This window comes from Passer montanus, unplaced genomic scaffold, assembly GCF_014805655.1.
Source record: "Passer montanus isolate IOZ18808 unplaced genomic scaffold, ASM1480565v1 scaffold15, whole genome shotgun sequence".
Taxonomy (NCBI): Eukaryota; Metazoa; Chordata; class Aves; order Passeriformes; family Passeridae; genus Passer; species Passer montanus.
The window spans coordinates 13931697-13951494 of NW_024362051.1; the positions used below are offsets into that span (position 1 = coordinate 13931697).

The 19798-nt window shown below is 50.9% G+C and overlaps 2 protein-coding genes across 8 annotated transcripts in view; one reads left to right on the top strand and one right to left on the bottom strand.

Moving 5' to 3' along the window:
- PWWP2A (PWWP domain containing 2A) overlaps positions 1–3100 on the bottom strand; it is a 29534-nt gene extending 26434 nt beyond the window's left edge. For 2 of the 5 annotated variants that reach the window (XR_005626685.1, XM_039701242.1), the window contains exon 1: positions 2539–3100. Coding sequence is in view for 4 of the 5 variants with exons in the window: in XM_039701242.1 (XP_039557176.1) it covers positions 2539–2924 (386 nt within the window). In the remaining variant the exon portion in view is untranslated. The remainder of the gene's footprint in view (positions 1–2538) is intronic. The other 3 variants (XM_039701244.1, XM_039701245.1, XM_039701243.1) reach the window with 3 other exon arrangements.
- A 14048-nt stretch (positions 3101–17148) lies between these two features.
- FABP6 (fatty acid binding protein 6) lies at positions 17149–19593 on the top strand. 3 transcript variants are annotated; one of them, XM_039701634.1, is made up of 5 exons: positions 17371–17496; positions 17585–17669; positions 18472–18647; positions 19082–19171; positions 19360–19593. In XM_039701634.1, exons 2-5 carry the CDS (start codon positions 17603–17605, stop codon positions 19411–19413), a joined length of 387 nt encoding a protein of 128 aa, XP_039557568.1. In that variant the 5' UTR covers positions 17371–17496; positions 17585–17602; the 3' UTR covers positions 19414–19593. The 3 variants fall into 3 exon arrangements, with proteins under 3 accessions (XP_039557567.1, XP_039557566.1, XP_039557568.1); XM_039701633.1 differs by having other exon boundaries at positions 17149–17496; positions 19082–19486; XM_039701632.1 differs by having other exon boundaries at positions 17149–17669; positions 19082–19486.
- Positions 19594–19798: the final 205 nt, after the last annotated feature.

Below are 19798 nucleotides of genomic sequence, written 5' to 3' on the forward strand. Positions count from 1 at the left end.
TCACAATATATGGAGATGGTTTTGCTTTTCTTTCATTGTGAAGTGCAAGTAATTCAGAACATGACTCGAGAAGACAAAAAAGAACACAATGAACAGGTTTTTAAAACAGTCACTTAAACTTGCTCTTCTTAGTACTGAATGGAAGTAGCACCTTCACTGCTCTGGAGGGTGCAGAGGGGAAAGAGAAATTAAGATCCAAACAGGAATAGGAATTGTTTCCCTCTGACCATACAGTGAACACAGCATTAGCATGTGCAGTGAAGCTACTGAATGAGCAAATTCTAATACAAATTGTCACTTTTACTTAGTAAGAACTGTCAGTCCTAAAATATTGATCCCTCTGGCATTAGGAAAATTGAGATTACTCCCATGCATTTGAATGAGCCAGATTTCAGCAACCACCCATCTCCCATGCTGGAAATCCCAGTGTTGTCATGTAAATGCCTGGAATTTTGGTGGTTTTCATTTAACCCTGCCCTTCTCTTTTCTTTTTGGTCCAGTGGAAAAGCTTATGACAAGAATTCCAGGGCCTGCCACAGACACAGAAGGAAGTTCATGGAAAATATTCATGTTCTGCAAGTCCAGGTGCTGCTACACCAAACAAAAATAAACAGATATAAGGAAAAGCTGACACCTACACAATGCCACCTGTTAGTCACCACAGAAGTGATCAAATGGAATTGTTGGACACACAGGCAACACTTTTTAAAATAATGCTTCGATTTCCTAGAGGCAGGAATTTCTTGGACTATTTCTAGAGCTTGTTTCCCACTGCATTTCCTGCTCTGAGACATCTGATAAGAGACTCCCGTTATCTCCCACCGTTTTGCTGTCACCAGCCCAATATTACAGACTTCATGTCTCAAAACTCAGTTCTTGTCCAGGCCTTCTGCAGAGCTCGGCCAGTTTAAGCCTCCCCTCCTGCATTCCCATGCAGAAGCACCTTGGGAGGAAGAAATGGCTTCACTGCCAAGAGAACCTGGGAGGGGCAGCCCCTGCCTCCCTGGATGGCTTCTGCACAATTGCCACGGCCAAGCTTTGTCCCAGGAGGCTGGAGCTGCTCCCACCGAGGCACAGCAGCAGCAGCCTGCAAAGTGACTTGTGCTGCAAGGGGCTGCAGACCTGCTGCCTGCCAGAGCCCCCTCGGAGCCTGGGAAAACGTGGGATGTTTGTGGCCAGGGCGTTTAGGAGGATCCCTTTCAGGAGAAAAGGAGAAGCTGGTGTTTTCCTGCACTCCTGGCAGCAGAGGCTGTGCCACCCTCCTGCCCAGGGAACCATGGCATGCTGCTGGGACAACTCCAAACCTACAGAAGAATTCGTGCTCCCCAGGATTACCGCATTTGTGTCCCCTCCTGCCCGGATCTGAGATGCTGCTTCACCCTACAAGTGGCTGGAGTTTTGCTCAGCATTTCACACCTCATCAAGTGACAGACTGAAGGCGTCACTCCATGGCATTATCCAAAACTTGGGGGTCACACAAGTTTGCCTTTGAGTCAAACCCCAACCACGCACTGAAGTGCCACAATCTCCCTTTTAGGGAGCACTGACAATATTAATATTCCAGGAAGTTACTGAACAGCCACTAACAACATAAAAGGAGTGATAAAAGACATATGTCCACACACAGCTTAAACCTGGGGGAGAAAAGTGTTGCATATTTAGCATACCGATTATTTTAAATAATAACCTTGCTTAAATTTCACTTTTCTCTCATGAACTTGTAAAGTCCTTACAGGTCTAGAAAAAACCCATTAAGACGAAGAAGTATTGTCACCTGCTGATATAACCTAGACTGTTTGTAAGATACCATGATTTCTGGTCTCCCAAGCGCTTCTCACTATTGAAAGGCAGTGAAAAAACGCAAACCCCAAACCCTGTTGTCTGATAAGTTATTCAGAGATACAGAAGAATCCCCCCGTACACACGGATATTTAAGAACCATGAAACTTCATCCCGTTCATTGCATATAAGGAGCAATCAGTACTAATTAACAACTGCAACAGCCTAGCTGGAAAACCAATATTCTGGAAACTAGAGTGTACCGAAAAGGGAGGTTACCTAGGCAATGTCAGCCAAGGAACAGGGCAGTCACACCTCTGACTGTACAAAGAGGGGAGCACACGCCGAGCCCGGGCTCGGGGCTGCTCCGGCACACCGCGATGCTGCCGGAGCCCCGGCTAGCCCAGAGGCTGTGCCCATGTGCTCGCCCTCTCCCGGCTCTGCCCATTGCCATCCCCGGGCGGGAGGGACCCTGCCCACCCCGGCTGGAAGGGCCGAGGAGGAGGAGGAGGAGGAAGAGGATGCCCGGGAGCTGCGGCTCCGCTCCCCGGGGAGGACAGGGGCAGGAGCTGCTTGGCCCGGGCGGAGGGGCCGAGGAGGGCCGGGAGGGTTGGGGAGCGATGGACGGGAGGGAAGGGAAGCTGCAGAGCCCACGAGGCTCCCGGCGGGGCCGCCCCCATCCCGCCCCCGGCGGCTCCGGGAGCGCTCCCGGCTCGGCGCTGGGTGGGGGCTCGGGCTCGGCTCCCCCCGAGCTCTCACCTTTTCGAGAGGTCCATGAGGACCCCGGAAAAAAGCTTCTCTCCCAGCCGGAACGAGACCACCAGGGCGTCCTCGATGATGTGGTCCAGGGTGACCCGCACCTCGGAGCCGGGCAGCAGCGGCGGCTCCTCCGTCCTTCCCGCGTCCGGCTCGCGAGTCCCGCCGGGGCTCCGGGCGCGCTGCACCGGCGGCGGCTCCTCGGCCTTGCCGCCGTCGGCCTCCTCGCCATCCGGCACCGCCGACTCCACGGCCTCGCTGACGGCGGGTAGAGGGTCCGCGCCGGCCTCGCTGCCCGGGATCGGCTCCATCTCGGGCTCGGCCTCGCCGGCCCCGCCGTCCCCCGGCACCGCCGCAGTCGCCGCCGCCTCCGCAGCCATGGCCGCCATTTTCTCCGCCGCCTCCCTCCAGCAGCGGGAGCGACGGCCACGGCCCGCGGGGAGGGAGAGCCCGCCCCCCGCGCCCGCAGGCGGCGTCGGATTGGCGGACCTGCCGCGATGCTGCACTTCTATTGGACAGCGCACCTGTCCATCCAGCCCCGCGGGAACTTCTCGTTGGCCAGCGGGGGCTTCATTCAGTGCAGAGCCGGGAAGGGGAAGAGGGGGCGTGGTTTAGTGCTTTATAGGCCACAGGGGAGGGGAGGGGTGGGGCTGGTAGGGCTGCTCTGCCATCTGATTGGTGGAGGGAGGCGTCGCTCCCGAGGGAGGCCGGTGATTGGCGGCGCCGAGTGTCTGTGGCGGGGCGGGAAGGGGGGCCGCGGAGCGCGCGGGGGAAGATGGCGAGGGCGGCCATGGGGGACGGGGCGCCCCTCAGAGGGATCAGGTCGCTCCTCAGCGTGCTCAGGTCACCCCCCCGTGGGATCGCCCTGGAGCGGCTCCCCCGCGGGGCGCAGCCCGGCGCTGACACTGCGTTGTGCAGCGCGGGCAGGGGAGCGGCTGGTCCCCGTGCTGGGGGAGCACTGAGGGGGGGACGCTGAGGAGAGGGGAGATCACCGAGTGTGGCAGGGACCCACAGGATCATCCAGTTCAACCCCTGCCCTGCACAGACACCCCAACAACCCCACCCTGGCATCCTTGGGGCGCTCTCCAGACCCTCCCGGAGCTCTGGCAGCCTCGGGCCGTGCCCATCCCTGGGGAGCCTGGGCAGTGCCAGCATCTCTGGGATGAACCTTTCCCAAAATCCACCCTGAACTGCCCTGGCTCCCGTCCCCGGTCACACAGATCAGTGTCTGACCCTGCTGGGGAAGGCAGAGGAACTGCTGCCTTTTGTGAGCTAAATGGGCATTTTCAAGCGTTAAGCACCACGGATTAGGCCCATCAGGTGGCAATGCAGGGTCGGAAGGGAGAAAAGCGGTGAGGAATTTCCTCCCGCTGCAAGCCGGGCCAGCCCGGGGCACGGCTCCGGTGTGCCCTCGGGACAGTCAGACCCCTCGGGATCCTGCCGCAGCCGGCTCAGACACCCTCGGGCACGGAGGGAGGCAGAAGGGCCCGGCCTTGGCTGCCGAGCACAGGGGTTTGTCTCGTGTGCTATTTCCATTTTCTGCGCTCAGGACACTCCGTCCCTCCCCTGTGCATGCTGAGCAGGGAGCCTGAGCCTACAAGAAATTCCCGACTAACAGGAAGAAACTAAAACTCCTCAGCCCTGGAGCTGGTGGGATGCTCGGATCCAGCAGCTCAGCCCAGCAGGCTCTTTGTTATGTTAAGCTCGGGTTTATGTAAAGGATGGGCATCAAATGGAAGATTTCTCCCTGCAGGTCTTCTGCTGGAACGCACCTTTTCAGCAGGTGTTGCTCGTGGAAGACATTCAAATGCAAATTGTTGTGGTTTAGATCCCCTGGAGTCGCCAGCAATTCCTGTGCTCCGTAGGGAGCAGAGTGGGTGTGTGGCTTGTTCTCTGCTTCACTGCAGTACCAGCAGATTATGTGCTTGACCCTACTGAGGGATCAAAATAAAACATAAACGGCTCCTTTGAATGTTGAAAGGTGCTGTGTGTGCTTTTAAAAAGAGGTAAATCAGGACATTTATATCCCAGAATAATGCCACGCAGAAATACCATACCATAGGTAACTCTAAAATTCAACCTCACCAACACAGGCATGTGGCTGCAGGATGGAACTCGTAAATTTAACAAAAAAACACTCGCTATATATTTTTTTCCATCCCAAATACCTTAGGTCACCATTTAATTTCTATTTATTTCGAATCTAACCTGTAATCCCCTTTAGACAGTATTTGTCTTACAGAGACTGGTCTGCAGAATGATTGCATAGTTGGAGTCTTTTTTTCTATCCTGGAACCTTTAGAAACTGCCAAAATAAAACTAATTAAGTTAATGAAACAGATTGCACTACCACACTCTCTGTAGATTAAAACAAGTCTCTCTGTGTTCAGCAAGTGGCAGGAAGGACAGAAATGGAGAGAAGAAACTATAAATTACAGAGAGGAACGGAGACAATCGGAGGGAATAAAACAATTAAAATGAAGGCAGGAAAAATGCCCAGCTCCATAAAGACGTGTTGCAGTGAATTGCTGGGATGGGCAGCTGGGGAAGCTGAGTTTGGGTGGAGAGAGTGAGGGGATGTGGGGAAGCAGCAGATCCAGCTGGAGTTGGTGCCTGGTACCCACGGGAAGGGAATTGTTTGTGTGGGACATGAGGAACCTCTAAACTCAGCATCAGTGACAGTGATTTGTTCTGCCATGAAACTCCTCTCTGCAAGTGTGAACAGTGCCAGCGGGTCTGAGGGCTTCAGGGAATAGCTGATGGGGTGGGGTGTGGAGTTTTTAGGTGCTGGGCATCCAGTTCCCTGGAAGTGCCGTGCCATGAAAGAGCCACTGGCCAGTGCAGGGCTTTAAGGAGCAATGCTCATAAATGGGCAGTGACCAGGCTTCCAGAGAAGCCAAACCCCTGACTGCAGCTTCCCTCAGCTCCCTGGAGCCAGGCTGTGCCAGCAGGCTCCACGAGGAGCTGGCCCAGGAATTGCCCCGTGGAGTTCGAGGTGCTGCTGGTGTCCAGGGCTGGAGAGGCCCAGCTTTCCTGAGCTGTCCTGGCTGCAGCTGATCCCTCTGAGCGGGCACACAGGGCTCTGGAGGAGATGTGGATCTACAGGGACAGCTTGCTTGGTGGGACAGCAGATCCCTGTCCTGATACCTGCACTGGGTGGAGGAACCTTAGAGAGGAGGTTCTGAGCCTGCAGCTCCAGCAGCCCCACTGAGGCTTTGGGGCTCCCCACGTCCCAGGATGAGGTTTGTGTCCTGTATCCTCGGGCTCCCCACGTCCCAGGATGAGGTTTGTGTCCTGTATCCTCGGGCTCCCCACGTCCCAGGATGAGGTTTGTGTCCTGTATCCTCGGGCTCCCCACGTCCCAGGATGAGGTTTGTGTCCTGTATCCTCGGGCTCCCCACGTCCCAGGATGAGGTTTGTGTCCTGTATCTCACTGCAGCATTGCAGGCTCTGCTCAGGCACACAGAGCTCTGCTGCCCTGCTCAATCCCAGCTGCAGTCACGGTGGCTTCCTGAGCCTGCCACAGTGACAGCAGCTTCCTGTGACCCACCAAACCCTCCCCAAGTCAGGTTTAGTGTTCACAGCTTTACACAGTGCTAATAAATCCAGCAGTCAGCGTTCTCCAGGCATGATCTGCTGGTGGGGAATGTTCAAGGCTTTTTAAGTTAAAAAGTGTAACCAGTGAAAACCACTGTACATGAGCAATGCAGAGGGATACAGGATCATAAACTAAATATAAATCTGTCTCTTGGTTGTGTGCTGCAAACTCACTGCTCCTCTAACAGATTGGGAAAGTAATGTTCTTACAACAATTGTTAATTATATTTAAGCTGGATTGAAATGTGTTAGAAAATTATTACAGAAAGTTAGTTTGGGATGAGAAAATCATCAGTCCTTCCTGTAATGTTGGTAACTGATTTCTGTGGCCCTATGAACAGGGAGCTCATTTTGTTGGGTTTAGGGATGAGCGTTAAAGGATTTGGGAAACTTCACTGCAGTCTCACGTGCCCCAGAATTCTGCCCTGCAATCTGAAAAGTCAATTATGTGCTGCATTTCTTGTGAACAAGAGATGAAGTCAATGAGTGGGGCTTAATCTAATGTTCATATGGAGAATTGATTGAAAAGATTTCCAGAGTTGGGGTTGCTTTAAAAAGATGGTAATTGTGAGTGCCAATGTGAAGGACTGGCACTGTCTCACTGCTGAGATCTCACTTGGTGATTGTAAGGAAATGGAGTCTGAAGGCACTTCCTGCCTTATCTCCTCCTCTGACTGGGTTCTGCCTTCTTCTGCAGCCCCTGCAGCTGCAGCTGCTGGTGGCAGCCACACTGGATCCCCGTGGATTTCCCCATTCAGAGAAAATGGGCATCATCCCTGCAGCCAGCACAGATGGGGAGCCCAAACTCAGCTGTGGGCAAGGCTGCTTGGTAATTAATAGGGAATTTCTCATTAAAGTCTTCTGAGAAATTACAGAAGTCTCTTTAGCCATAAATATGTCAGAGCAACTTTTTTGTTCCTGGTGGTGTTTGTGAGGTTATTCTACATCTGCAGCCAAGCCCTGTTCACATCAAGAGTGCCCAGCTGCTGAGGTGTGACCTTTCCTCACTGTGGTCCCTGGAAATGAATCCTATTTCAATCAGGAGCAGCAGGAAGGGTAGAGCACCTTAATTAGAGGAGTGGGAATCCTACACACGCTGTTCTCATCGGGCTTGGTTGCTGACAGAGCTCAAGGGAACTGGACAGTGGAGGAAATGGAATTGAGTGGGAATCATTTGGATCCTTTGTACTTGTGAGCTGGAGGAGCAGCTGCCAACTGCCTGTGTCACTGTGTCCTTCTCTTTGGCACTTCCGTGGAGCCTCAGCTCTGCTGGCTGTGAAAAATGGACAATAACATTTCATTCACACAAGAGTGATGTGGTTTAATTATAGTGAAGGTTTAAAAACAACTTGAGGATGAAGTGCTGTGTAAGTGCTGAATGTTACCCTTGACAATGACACAGGGACCAGAAGATTGGTCTTTCAGATGCATCAAGTTATTCCATAAATTACAAACTAATTTCTCTCCTTAAATGAAGAGTTACTGAGACATTCAGCTTTCTTGCTAATTGTTTGACTTCAACAATTGGGTAGATTTCAGTAAATTGACTGGTGGAGACAAATGTGTTTTCCAGCTCGCCATTGTGTGACATCCAACAACTGGAAATGGACTGGCTGCAGCCCAGAGCCAAGCACTGCAGGTGGTCCCCAGAAGAGAGCAAATTTGTGGTGGGATTTTCCAGGGAGATTTCCAAAGGGCCTGTACCAGGCTGTCCCTCCCGAGGGCAGCTTGCCTTCGTGGTTTACCTGGGTAAACTTCCCATCACCTCCGGAACAACCCAGGCTGTGGCTCTGCTGCTGGAACCAATGAAGCACTGGGATTTGGGGTGGCAGGGTGGCTGATTGGCAGCCGCTCCACAAAGCCACGGCAGAGATGATTGACGTGAGAGATTTGATAAGGACCCGTGGTGAGCTGTGCAAAAAGACTGCAAATGTTGTTTGTCCAAGAGTTTTGGGGAGTGTAGAGCTGGACTGATGCAATCAGAACGGGAACTCTAAAAAATCCTTTTCCTTGGTCCTGGCACAGACAAGTCCACAAAATGCCAAATGCCAGCAATGAGAACGTGTCTGTCAGGGGTCATTCAGCTGTGACTCTTGCACATCTGTCTGTCAGCAGCTCCAAAGGCAGAAGATGAATGCAATTAGAACCAATCTTGATGATTTGCAGAGCATTGTTTGTGCTTTTCACTGCATTCCCTGGGACCAGGGGCTGGATCTTGCCTTTGACCCTCTTTCTAGAGCTGGCCCAGTGAAACTCTCCCCACTCACCCTTCAGCAAATAATAAAAAGAAAAATGCAAGCCTTCAACAACAGTGTCACCACCCTCTGAGGAAATGTGTTGGTGTAGCCAATATTTCTCTCTCTTGCCCTAATCTAATCCTCCATGTGGGGCTTATCACAGAGCAGGGCCTGAGCTGCTGTGCCCAGGATGTGCTGCTGGAGCTGGATAATGCTTTATTCTTAACAGTTCTTTCCCCACTGCTGCCGAAACCACCGTGCTGAGCAGCACAAACTCTGCTGGCAAAAGGTACCTTTGCCAGCTTACATTTATTTCTGTTCACTGGAACAACTGGCTGGAAGTGTGTGGTTGTTTCTCTTGCGTGTAGGCAAGGTTAGGCTTCCAAAACACTGAGAAATGCTCTAAAAAATGCATTTTCCAGGCACAGTTCATACTAGTTAAGAAAATACAGAAATGAAACCACAACAGAGGTAGTGGATGCTGAAAAGGAAGCACCCAGTAATGGCTGCTCTGCTGCAAGATTGTAGGCTTCCTCTGTTTAGGCTCAGCCTAACTTCTGGAATAAAAGGGGATGGAAAACTGTGAGGGAAACAAATGAACTGTACCCATGTCATTGTATTTGTTCTGAGGAAAAAATTGAGAATTACAGCCACTGTTTGCAAGCCATCTGCCCTTCACCCAGGGCTCCTTCTTGTGTTTGGAGATCTGCACTCTGGATAACCCAGAGCAGAGCCCCTGGCACGGGCACTGCTCTGCTGGCAGAGGCACCTGCCTGTACTGAGAGCTCCCTCTCCACTGGTGCCTCAGTCCAGGGCATGTCTGGGGTGCTCTGTTTGTTCTGAAATCTGGAATTTCATGCTGCACCCTTCAAGGGACACAATTCTGTAGGAAATTCTCTTGGTGAATCACATAATGCAAGGTGAGGGACTGGGTCCCAAAAGAATTACCAGGATTGAATCAAGTTATCCCTTAATGAGAATGGAGAAGTCTCAGTCAGGATCCTGCATAAAAGCAGCCAAAAACCTCCCCAGTGCAGGAAGGAACAGAGGAGGAAGGAGAAAACCTCTTGTCCTCTCTGAGATGAAGGAGGAAAGATGTAAAAACAGTGCTGTTTAAAATTTGGTAAATAGAATATAATCAGTCCTCACAAAGCATCCTCTGTGCTCATCTGTGCTTGCAGGCACAGAACAGACTTGGCAACTGTCTCCTGCATGAAATGGGAAAGGTTTAAATGCCTGGGTAAGCTCTTCAAACAAAACAGCTCTTTGCAGTTAAAACACTGTTCTGCAGGACATTGTATCTGGGAAATGTGACAGTTTCTCTGGTGTTCACCGGGGGGTTCTAGCCCTGTGTGACTGGGGTTTGGAAATATTTTTCTCTGTGGTACAGGGAATTTTTTGTCATTGCAAAGGGTTTTCCTCTAGGGGGTAAATTTAATATGAAAGGGATTCCTGATACTCATGATATTTTCCCCTCAGAATGAAATCAAATTGGCTGGTGGATGCAGGCTTGGACCAGTGACAGAGCAGAGGAATCCTCTTCTGCCTGTGGACTGCAGGCAGGAATACTTTGTCACATCAGTAGTTACAATTTGACTTTAGTTTTGCTTTTTCTCCACCAATCTCAATTTGGTTTGAATTTCTGAAGTCACACGGGGTGAGTCAGACGTGGTCAGGCCAGAGGAAGTTCTTGAATCATTCCCAAATGAGGGAAAAGATGAGTCAGTTCCGAGGGTTCAGCACTGGGATGCAAAGCTCTGCAGATCCCTGCAGGTTCAGGGGCAGAGAAGGAGCCCAGGCTGGAGGTGTTGGATTGCAGGGCTCTGGTGGCTGCAGGAGGAGAGCTGAGGATGTGTTTTCCACAGGGAGGACACAATTCCTGGCACTCGTGAGCACTCCTGCTGCAGCTGGGTGCACAGATTGCAATTAATGCCAGGCTTCCCCAGAGTCCCGGGCAAATCTGTACTCCTGGCAGGGCCACAGGAGCAGCCACTGCCCAGCACCGAGGGAAAAGCTCTCTGCAGGGCTTCATCCTCCACAGTGACACAGCAGAAGTCCGGGGTTTTGGATGGTGGTGCTTGCTGTGCATCAGCACAGGCAAAGCACATGGCAGAGTCCAGAGGAGCTGCTACAGTGCAGAGCAGGCTCTGGGGGTGGGCATACAAAACCAGGTGAAAAATCCTCTTAGAAAGGCAGGACCTTAGTGATAATTTTAATTTACAGCCAGGAATGTGCCAAGGCAAATCCCTTTCTTTGAGCTCCCCTCTCGCGATTGCTGCTGCCTCATTACCCCCCTGGCCTCTGGTGGGGCAGTAAATCTGGAGGCCTAATGGTGCACAGGGCCCTTGGAGGACAGCCCTGCCTTTTCAAATATTCATTTCTATGCGGATCAGGGATGTCCCAGTCTGCCTGTAATCAGGGGAAGAGGGAAGGAGACAAATAATCACTGAACATGGCTGTTTGGGGAGCAATTCCTGTCACAAAAACAATCAGCAGCAGAGGTGGATGCGAGCTGGCCTTGCAGCCCCAAGCACGAGGAGTGATGGGGGCCTGTTTGATCCCCATCAGCTCTGATTTGCTCCTTCCCTCACCCCCAGCCAGCTGCTTCCCTGACATGCTGGGCTGACATGCCAGTTGTTGTCTGGGAGCAGGGAAAGGTGCCAGGCTGGGGGAGCTGCCCTTCTTTGAGCAGAGCCTGCCCTGCAGGGACAGGGCACCGGGCACAGCGCCCTGCAGGGCACCTCAGCCCGGGGGTGGTCTTGTTTCTGCAGGAGGTGCCAGCTGGGGCAGGCTTTGCAGGGCTGGAGCAGCAGCACAGCTCTCCTCCAGCCCAGAGCCTGGGTTATTCCAGGTGGAACAGACCTCTGGGCCATGAAATCAGTTTGCAGCAGGTCTGCAGCCCTGGGATTTGAGCTGATCCCAGAGTGATGTGACCCAGCTTAAGGAGCAGTCAGCAGGAGTCATGGTGCCACTAATCCTGATTTAAATGGCAGTTAGAGCAGGCCTTGGATTCCACATCTGCAGAGCGACTCCTTGTGCCATCCAGACCTCAGCAAAGTGTCCTGGGGAAAATGATTCTAACCCAGCTGTTGTGCTGTGTGTTGGACAGGAACCCAGGGCTCAGGGTGACCGAGGTGTGAGCTCCCAGAACATCCCCCTGTGCTCACTCCTGGGCTTTATGCAGAGGCACAGCTCCAGGCTGGGCTTTTCTTTATATTCTCAGGATAACAGCACTAGCAAGGGGGTGTCCATCCCTTCACCCTCACTGGGTAAACTTTACATTTTTCCTTGAGGAGGGATATTTAAACATTCATATGATAATGAAGAAAAGAACCCAACCATACAAAATTTATATAAACTCATTTCTGGCCCTGTGTGAAAAAGTATTCCAGAGGCCACAGAACTGCAGGGCTGGCTCAGCCAGGCAGTGTCACAGAGAGCTCTTTCTCTTTAATTTTTTATTTGGATCCTCTCTGTATGTAGGTCACAATGACTTAAAAGAGCAGGCACTGACCAGACAAAACCAAACCTCTCAGAACAAAGCCATTGTTGCAGGAGGAGGATTTTTTCTCAGACAAGACCCTAAATCAGCACTGAAGGCTTGCAAATTCCAAGGGTCTCGCTCTGCTGGGATTGCCACTGCAATGGGCAGAGCTGCAGCCCCGTGTGCCCTGCTGGGGAGGGCAGGAGCTGCTCCCTGGGCCTGGGGCTGGCCTGACCCATGGAATCCATCCATGGAACCCATCCATGGAACCCCTGGGTCTCTCTCTGCTGGGATTGCCACTGCCAGCATGGGCAGAGCTGCATCTTGAGGGACACAGAGCCCAAACACCTTCCCTGAGCTGCTCCTGAGGGACACAGTGGCTGGGCCCCCTGCCTCAGCAGCACAGGAGGGATGGGCAGCCTCTCCCTGCAGCTCCCACCCTGGGAGCATCACTCCAAGGCCAGCACCACTACAGGGATTTACTCCCTGCTTCCCTGGGGGAATTTCTCCTCCTTGCAGGGACACACAGCCCAAACACCTTCCCTGAGCTGCTCTGCAGGGACACAGAGCCCAAACACCTTCCCTGAGCTGCTCCTGAGGGACACAGAGCCCAAACACCTTCCCTGAGCTGCCCTTGCAGGGACACAGAGCCCAAACACCTTCCCTGAGCTGCTCTCCAGCTTTGGGGAGGGAAAACAGATCCTGGGTTTGGCCCTGGCTCAGCCTGGTGCCAGCACAGAACAGCAGGGAGTACCAATAACCTGCAAGGTTTTATTTTGGGAGAGGAGGGGGAGGCAGCCAAAGGTTGGTGCTCAGGAGGTTCAAATGCTCTTTGAGTCTTAGTGAGCCCTGACTTGCCAACAATGCTGGGTGCCAACAGTGCAGATAAAAATCCCCCAAAAACCAGATCTAAACAGGCCCTGAGTACAGATCACGGGTAGAAAAGCTCTGTAGAAATGCAGATTGAAACCCAACAGATCCCCCTTCAGCTGCAAAATCCATGTTGTGCCCCAAAACTTTGCATCAGGGGGTTGGAAATGGAGGATCTTCAGGGTTCTTCCAACCCAAACCAGTCTGTGATCCAGTGATCCTGCCATTGTGAATTTTGTAAATGTGACAAAACCCCCAGTTCTGACGCAGGGAGAGCTGAATTTTTGATTTCTTTACCTCTCCTGCCTTTTAGGACAGAGCTGCAGCTTGCCCCTGGAATTCCCAGGCAGGGCTCAGCAGCAGGGAGCTGGCACTGGATGGTGCTGTGGCCCAGCACAGGTGAGCTCACCTGGCTGCCACACAAATCCTGCTGCTCCTGGAGCCACCAGGGGAGCCACAGGGACAGCCAGGATCCTGCAATACTTCTGGCTGCAAATTCTTTTCAAAAGCAGATTTTGCAAGGGCATTTTGTGCCCCAGGAAGCAGAATTTTGGGAAGTTGGCATCTCCCCAGTCACTGAGTTTTTAAGCACTCTGAGAGTGAGCTGTGCATGTTACCAGTCTGAGCCACCGGAAAAGGCAAGTTTAGGTTAAAAATCAAGTTTTAAAAAATAAACCAATTTCCAGATCACAGAATGTTCTGAGTTGGAAGGGACCCACAAGGATCATCAAGTCCAACTCTTAAGCCATGCAGGGACTGAACCCACAAACCTGGTGTTCTCAGCGCCCTGCTCTGATCAGCTGAACCAGTCTGACATTTTTAGGGATTTTGGGCCCCTGATGCTTTCCCATTGTTCAGGAGGGAAACAGCTGTTGTTTGGTACTCTGGAGTAAAGCAACACTTAAGTACAAGTTCAGATTTTGAAGTGTTTTCCAAATTTTTTTCTAATTCTGGAAGAAATCTTTAAGAGAAATGTGGCTTGTTCCAGGGTTTGAGAAAATCACAGCTGTTACCAACCCAGCCTCATTTTCCCACTTTCCATCAATGTTGTTTGATTAATAAGAGCCAGCTTAGTGCTGAGCAACTCAGGAATAAATCAAGCTGTAGAAGAGGGACACCAGATGTAATAAAAGCAGCTCCTGGAACAAGGAGACGCAAAGATCTGCTTGGTGTGGAGGTGGGGAAGGACTAGCACGTGAAATGTGTGTATTTTCTCTGCCACAGAAGTATATTTTCTTCTCCTGATAAATGTATCCAAGGCAATATAAACAATTTCAAAGAGCTGAAAGTATGCAGTGAAATGTTGCTGTGGATCACACACATCAAAGCAGAGCTGAGGCCCAGAGAGGCTTTCTGTGCAAAGAAAACTGGCTTTTCTTGTATTTCAAGGAAAGAAATCCTTCTCTGCTTCTCCCACTCTCTCTGTCCCTGCACACTTGTCTTGGATCAACATTTTCAGTGGGGCACTTGCTAAACACCGCACTGACATCAGAAAAATTCACTCAAATATTGGTTTCTGCTGTGTGCCTCGGAGATGATTCCAGACCTAATCCCTCTTTGGGATTAGATCCTCTTGGCTCCTGGGTGGTTTCTCCCCGCTCCAGGCAGGTGCTGCTCCACCTGAGCCCTCTGCAGGGTGAGCTGCAGGGCGAGGGGGAGCAGGAGAGGCTTCAGAGGGTGACACGGACAGGAGGGGACTGGGAACACCAAGAGGTCAACTGCAAACCAGATGTGGCCTCAGAGAAAGAAAAGAGCAGTGTTTGAATTGAATGTTCCCTTTGACAGAGCTGGGGAAGCAGAGCTGGGGGAATGCTCTGGAACAGCAGGAGTTCTCTGGGTGGGAGCCACAGGCTGTGAGGAAATCCCAATTAGATTCCCTGGAGGATAAGCTCCATTTGGGACTGTGTTATCTGATGTGTCAGCAAGGACAAGCACACAGATATTATCAGGTAATAATTCCTTTACAACCCAGCCCATGAAGTCTGTAGATAAAGGGGCGGCTTTGGGGTTTGCCCAGAAAAGTCCAGAAGAGTTGCAATGATTCCTGTCTTCAGGGCTGTCACTTATTCACTTTATTAGAACTTTATATATTTCTATATAAGAAATCCATAGAGAGAGGGGCTTTAACTCTGATTTTTGACCAGAAGACTGCAGATAAAGCTGAATTATATCTTCCTTTTTAGCAACCTTTGAACTATTGTCTATATTAGACTAAAACCATTGGAGTTCAAAATATTCCACAGTGGCTCTTAATCCAAGGATGATACTTCAAAGGATCTGAGCAGTTTTGTGGGAGCCAAATTGAGAGCAGCCAAATTAGTCTTCCTGTGCCTCTTCAGGGTACACACATCCAAACTGGCATAACAAAATTCAAATCTTCTGTTTTAGTTGTTAAAAATCAAGGTAGCTTCCCATTCCTGCTGTCCATCCCCATCCCATTTACCTGGATATCAGTGAATTTAACCACTGATAACATTTACTGCAGGAGAACTCATTAAAGGGAAGAATCCTGGAGAAAGGAGGGAATTAAATTCCCAAGAAGTTGTGGTACCAGGTACATTTTCCCCAGGTTTGGTTTTCTGTCTGTGTAATTCCCAGCCCAGACCCCAGCAGTCCCCTGAGGTTCCAGAGGGAACTCAGAGGGGTCCAAGCCCTTCCTACAGAGGCTGGAGCACCCTGGATGAATCCTTTGCTTGTTTTTCTGGAAATTTCTTTTCTGGAGGCCCAGACACACTAAAGGTTCTCCTGATGGAGTATTGTCACACAAAATAATTGAATTTTCTTTTAGGGAGTCCCCAAAAAGACGGGATTTTTGGGAGATCTGTGCCTTCCTGCCCTGTCTCTGAAGGTGTGTGAGCTCCAGTTTTTCCTGGTTGTGTCAGGCAGGTCCACGTCCCCTCTGGAGCAGGGAGAGGCTCTGGGCTGTGTCACCTCTGGAGCTTGGCAGGTGCATTTCTGTGCAGTCTTTGAGCTCTGCCCACGCTGGGATAGTTCAGCCCCACTCTGGTGATGAATTCTCTGCTCTTTAGGGCTGGAGAGCAGCAACACCTCTGACCAGACTAAACGGGCACTTAAGGAGGCCGAGTGTAACAGGGCTCCCCTGGAATTACCCAGCACATTAAGGCCAAACGAGCTCATCCTGAATTCATTAGCAATGATTACTCTGGGTGCCAGAGGAATTAATAACCATTAGCATTGCCTAAGGAGGGCTGCCAGGTCGGGCTGCTCGGGGCTCACAGGCGGCTGCATTCGAGGGAGTCACTAACTGCAGCTCTGTGGGCACTGCACTTCCCTCTGATATTTGCAATCCCCACTCCCAGTTCGCTTGGAATCCAGCTCTAAAAGCACTTCAAAGCCCGGCACTGCCTGCCTCAGCCGCTGCTGGAATTACCTCCCTTATCCTCGTTTTGTCTCCCAGTGAATCTCCCCGGCGTTCTGCAGCTCTTCTGAAAGGTTAATAAACCTGGGAGGCTGCTGGGAGCCACCCAAGGGCAAGGGGACTCCACAGACAAAAGGAATGCAAAAACGCTCTGTTATTATTTTGTGCAAGCAAATTCTCAAAGTAAAGACATCCAAGGCTTTGATTTGGCTCCTTGAAGCTCCCTCTGTTCCCAGCAGCATTTGAAGACTCGGCTCTTTTGCATATCAGAGGCAGCTGACTTGGAGGCACAGGGAATTCACTGCTCACTTTGGATGACCTTTTCCTTTGGGGATGAGCTTCCACAAGAGTTTTACTTCTCTGACAACTTACTCCTGTTCGCTGTCTCCAAATACCACACACTTGGAATTTACATCATCCTGGTACATCAAATACAGCAATGAGCTCTTCTGCAGAGCTGCTCCTTGTAACCAGCAGAATCAAATCATGGCAATATGGAATCTCCTGTCCATGTCTGTGTGGAGCTGTCAGCATTTTTCTGTACCTCATCATGGGCCAGCTATCAAAATAATCTGATCTTTATGGACAGGGAGCATAAAAGCTGAAGTACCATTCACATAATCTGATTATCTCCTTCCTTTTACCCAGGACTGGGCTGCTTTCCTTATCCAGTTTGATCTCTGTCCCAAGGTCCCTGTAGAGTTACTCCACCAGTGGAATTGTCCCCTGCAAGTTTTATGTGAGCAGGAGAGTTTATGGCTTGAGTTCATGGACCTCCTTCCCAAGGTTGTGCAGGTCCCTGTGGAGCAGAGCAGGGGGGCCTGAGGCCTCCCTGGCTGTGCCACCCCTGCCCTGCTCCCCGTGCCCTGCTCCCTGTGCCACCCCTGCCCCGTGCCCTGCTCCCTGTGCCACCCCTGCCCTGCTCTTTACAGCTGGGGCCTCAGCACTGGGGTCCAGATGGGAATGGAAGTTTCCTTTTGTTGGGTTTAGCAATCCTGGGATTAAGCTGAAGGAGTTTTAATTAACAAACTAAGTGTCAAATATGTTTTCAGCATAGTCAGAGTCATTTTACAGCCACTTTTATATCAAAAGTACAAAGGAAACCCTCGTGGTGACACAAATTTCCCCGGATCTTTCTCTGCAGAGCTTAGAACTGGTGCATGGTCTGTTTTTATTTTACTTTTACTCCATCCTGATTGCAAAACCAGTGAAATCTTAACAGCAAAAATACATAATTTTGTTAAAGCCTGCACTAAAGGAAAGCTGAGCCTTTGGCCTTGATTGCTGCTGATCTGCAGGTTATTGGCAAGGATGCACAATTGCCTGATAACCTTGGCTGTCACACAGGTCGATGGCATTGCTGTGACTCAGGGGCCATAAAGCTCCATTCCCAGGTGGGCTGAGGCTGGGGCTGGTCTATAAAGGCAGGGCTGAGCCCAGCCCATCCATCCTGCTCCGGCCAGCTGCTGCTCTGCTTCCCAGGCCCATCCCAGGGGAACTATGGCATTCTCAGGCAAATACGAGTTCGAGGGCGACGAGAACTACGATGCCTTTGTGCAGAAGATTGGTGAGTCTGGCCGGGGTCAGGCACGGGGCATGGATTGCAGAAAATACTGGGGACAGGCTGGCAGAGCTGAGATTGTTCAGCCTGGAGAGGAGAAACTTTGGGGTGACCCAGCTGTGGCCTCCCAGTGCCTGAAGGGGCTACAGGAAGGATGGAGGGAGACTTTATAGGAATGGAGGGACAGGACAAGGGGGAATGGATTCAAATTTGCAGGGTGTAGGTTTAGATGGGATATTAGGAAGAAATTCTTCCCTGGGAGGGTGGGCAGGCCCTGGCACAGGGTGCCCAGAGCAGCTGGGGCTGCCCCTGGATCCCTGGAATTGTCCCAGGCCAGGCTGGACAGGGCTGGGAGCAGCCTGGGACAGTGGAAGATGTCCCTGCTGGATGATCTTTAAGCTCCCTCCCAACCCAAACAGTCCAAATAGTCCATGTGCTTCTAGTTAAAGAGCAAGAGCAAATACACAATAGGTATGTGCAGCTGAATAGCAAAGGCCCAAGGTCCCGCAGATGAAACTCCAAGCATTGCATGTGTAGGTTAAGGAGAAGGGGATATTTGATGTACTTTGTGCATTTTCCCCATGTATTGTTTCTTAAGGAAAAGAATGCAAGATTTGTTTTAGCAAACATATTAATGTACCAATATCTTTCTTTACACCAGTAACTTCAACTCAGAGATTTGATATTGTAAAGAATTAAAAATAAGAAATGAACAACAAATCAGATGCTCTGAGGACAAACACACCACTACCATCCTTCAGTTAAATTCAGCTTGGATTTGATCAACTCTGTGTTTTTGATGTTTAAGGTCTCCCCAGTGACAAGGTTGAAATGGGAAGGAACTGCAAGATTGTGACAGAGGTGGTGCAGAACGGGAATGACTTCACTTGGACACAGCACTTCCCAGGAGGCCACACCACCACCAACACCTTCACCGTGGGCAAGGAGGCAGACATGGAGACCATGGGAGGGAAGAAGTTCAAGGTAAATTCAGGGAGCTCTTCAGCTCCCCAGCCTCAGCTGGGTTTGGATTCAGGGTGAAAAGCAAACCTGTGTCAGGCCTAGTGAAGGGTCCCTGCCCATGGCAGGGGTGGAACAGGAGGGGTTCTAAGGCTCTTTCCAGCCCAGACCCTCCTGGGGTTCCCTGAGTCCATCATCCCTGATTCCTGGGCTGCCTGCCAGGACCATTTACAGAGCTGTTAATGAGTGATGTGCAGATCTGGAACCTGCAGGAATTGGAAAATGAACAAGTGTCTGTTTAACCTGAGAACATTCCAGAACTAAAGCCCAGGGATTTCAGCCCTGTGCAACACAACCTCTGTCTCATAAACATCCAGCACCAGGTGTGCAGGTGTTTACGGAATCTGGCCACAGAAATTCCAGCAAGCCCAGCAACATGAACCCTTTCTCTCCCACAGGCAACTGTCAAAATGGAAGATGGGAAACTTGTGGCTGATTTCCCCAACTACCGCCACACTGCAGAGATCTGTGGGGGGAAGCTGGTAGAGGTGAGTGCTCAAAGATCCAGGGTAGTTCATAAAAACAAAGAGAATCCCCAACATTTGAAATTTAGGAAAAAATCTCAAGCAAAGGAGAGGCCCTGAGCCAGCCCCAGGGCTGCTCCCCTGGGACTCTGGGGCTCTGATTACACTCAGAGTAAAGCTCAACCAAAGTTTTGGGTTGTTCTTTGTTCCAGATTTCTACTTCTTCTGGTGTAGTCTACAAAAGGACCAGCAAGAAGATTGCCTAAGGCAGCAAGGCCAGTCTCTCCCACTGCATTGAAAGCCAACAATAAAATAAATTAAATAAAGTTCTGTCTTCATCTCTTTCTTGACTTTACAAACATCATCATGTTAATGCTGACCCCATTCCTAAATATCTGATGGGAGGGGACCAGATGAGATTTAAGGTCCCTCCCAACCAAACCTTTCTGTGACTCTGATTCTCTCCTCTGAGGGACACCAGTGGTGCTCAGAGCACCACTTTGTGCCCTGAGAGGAGCCCTGAGCCTTAAAAACAAGACCTTTTAATCCTTTCCTGTGCAGACCAGATGTCTTTGGTGTTAGAGCTGCCTTGATGGGGCTGGGAGGGACTTTTACAAGTCCAGCTGACAAATTCCTGACTCCTTTTGGCTG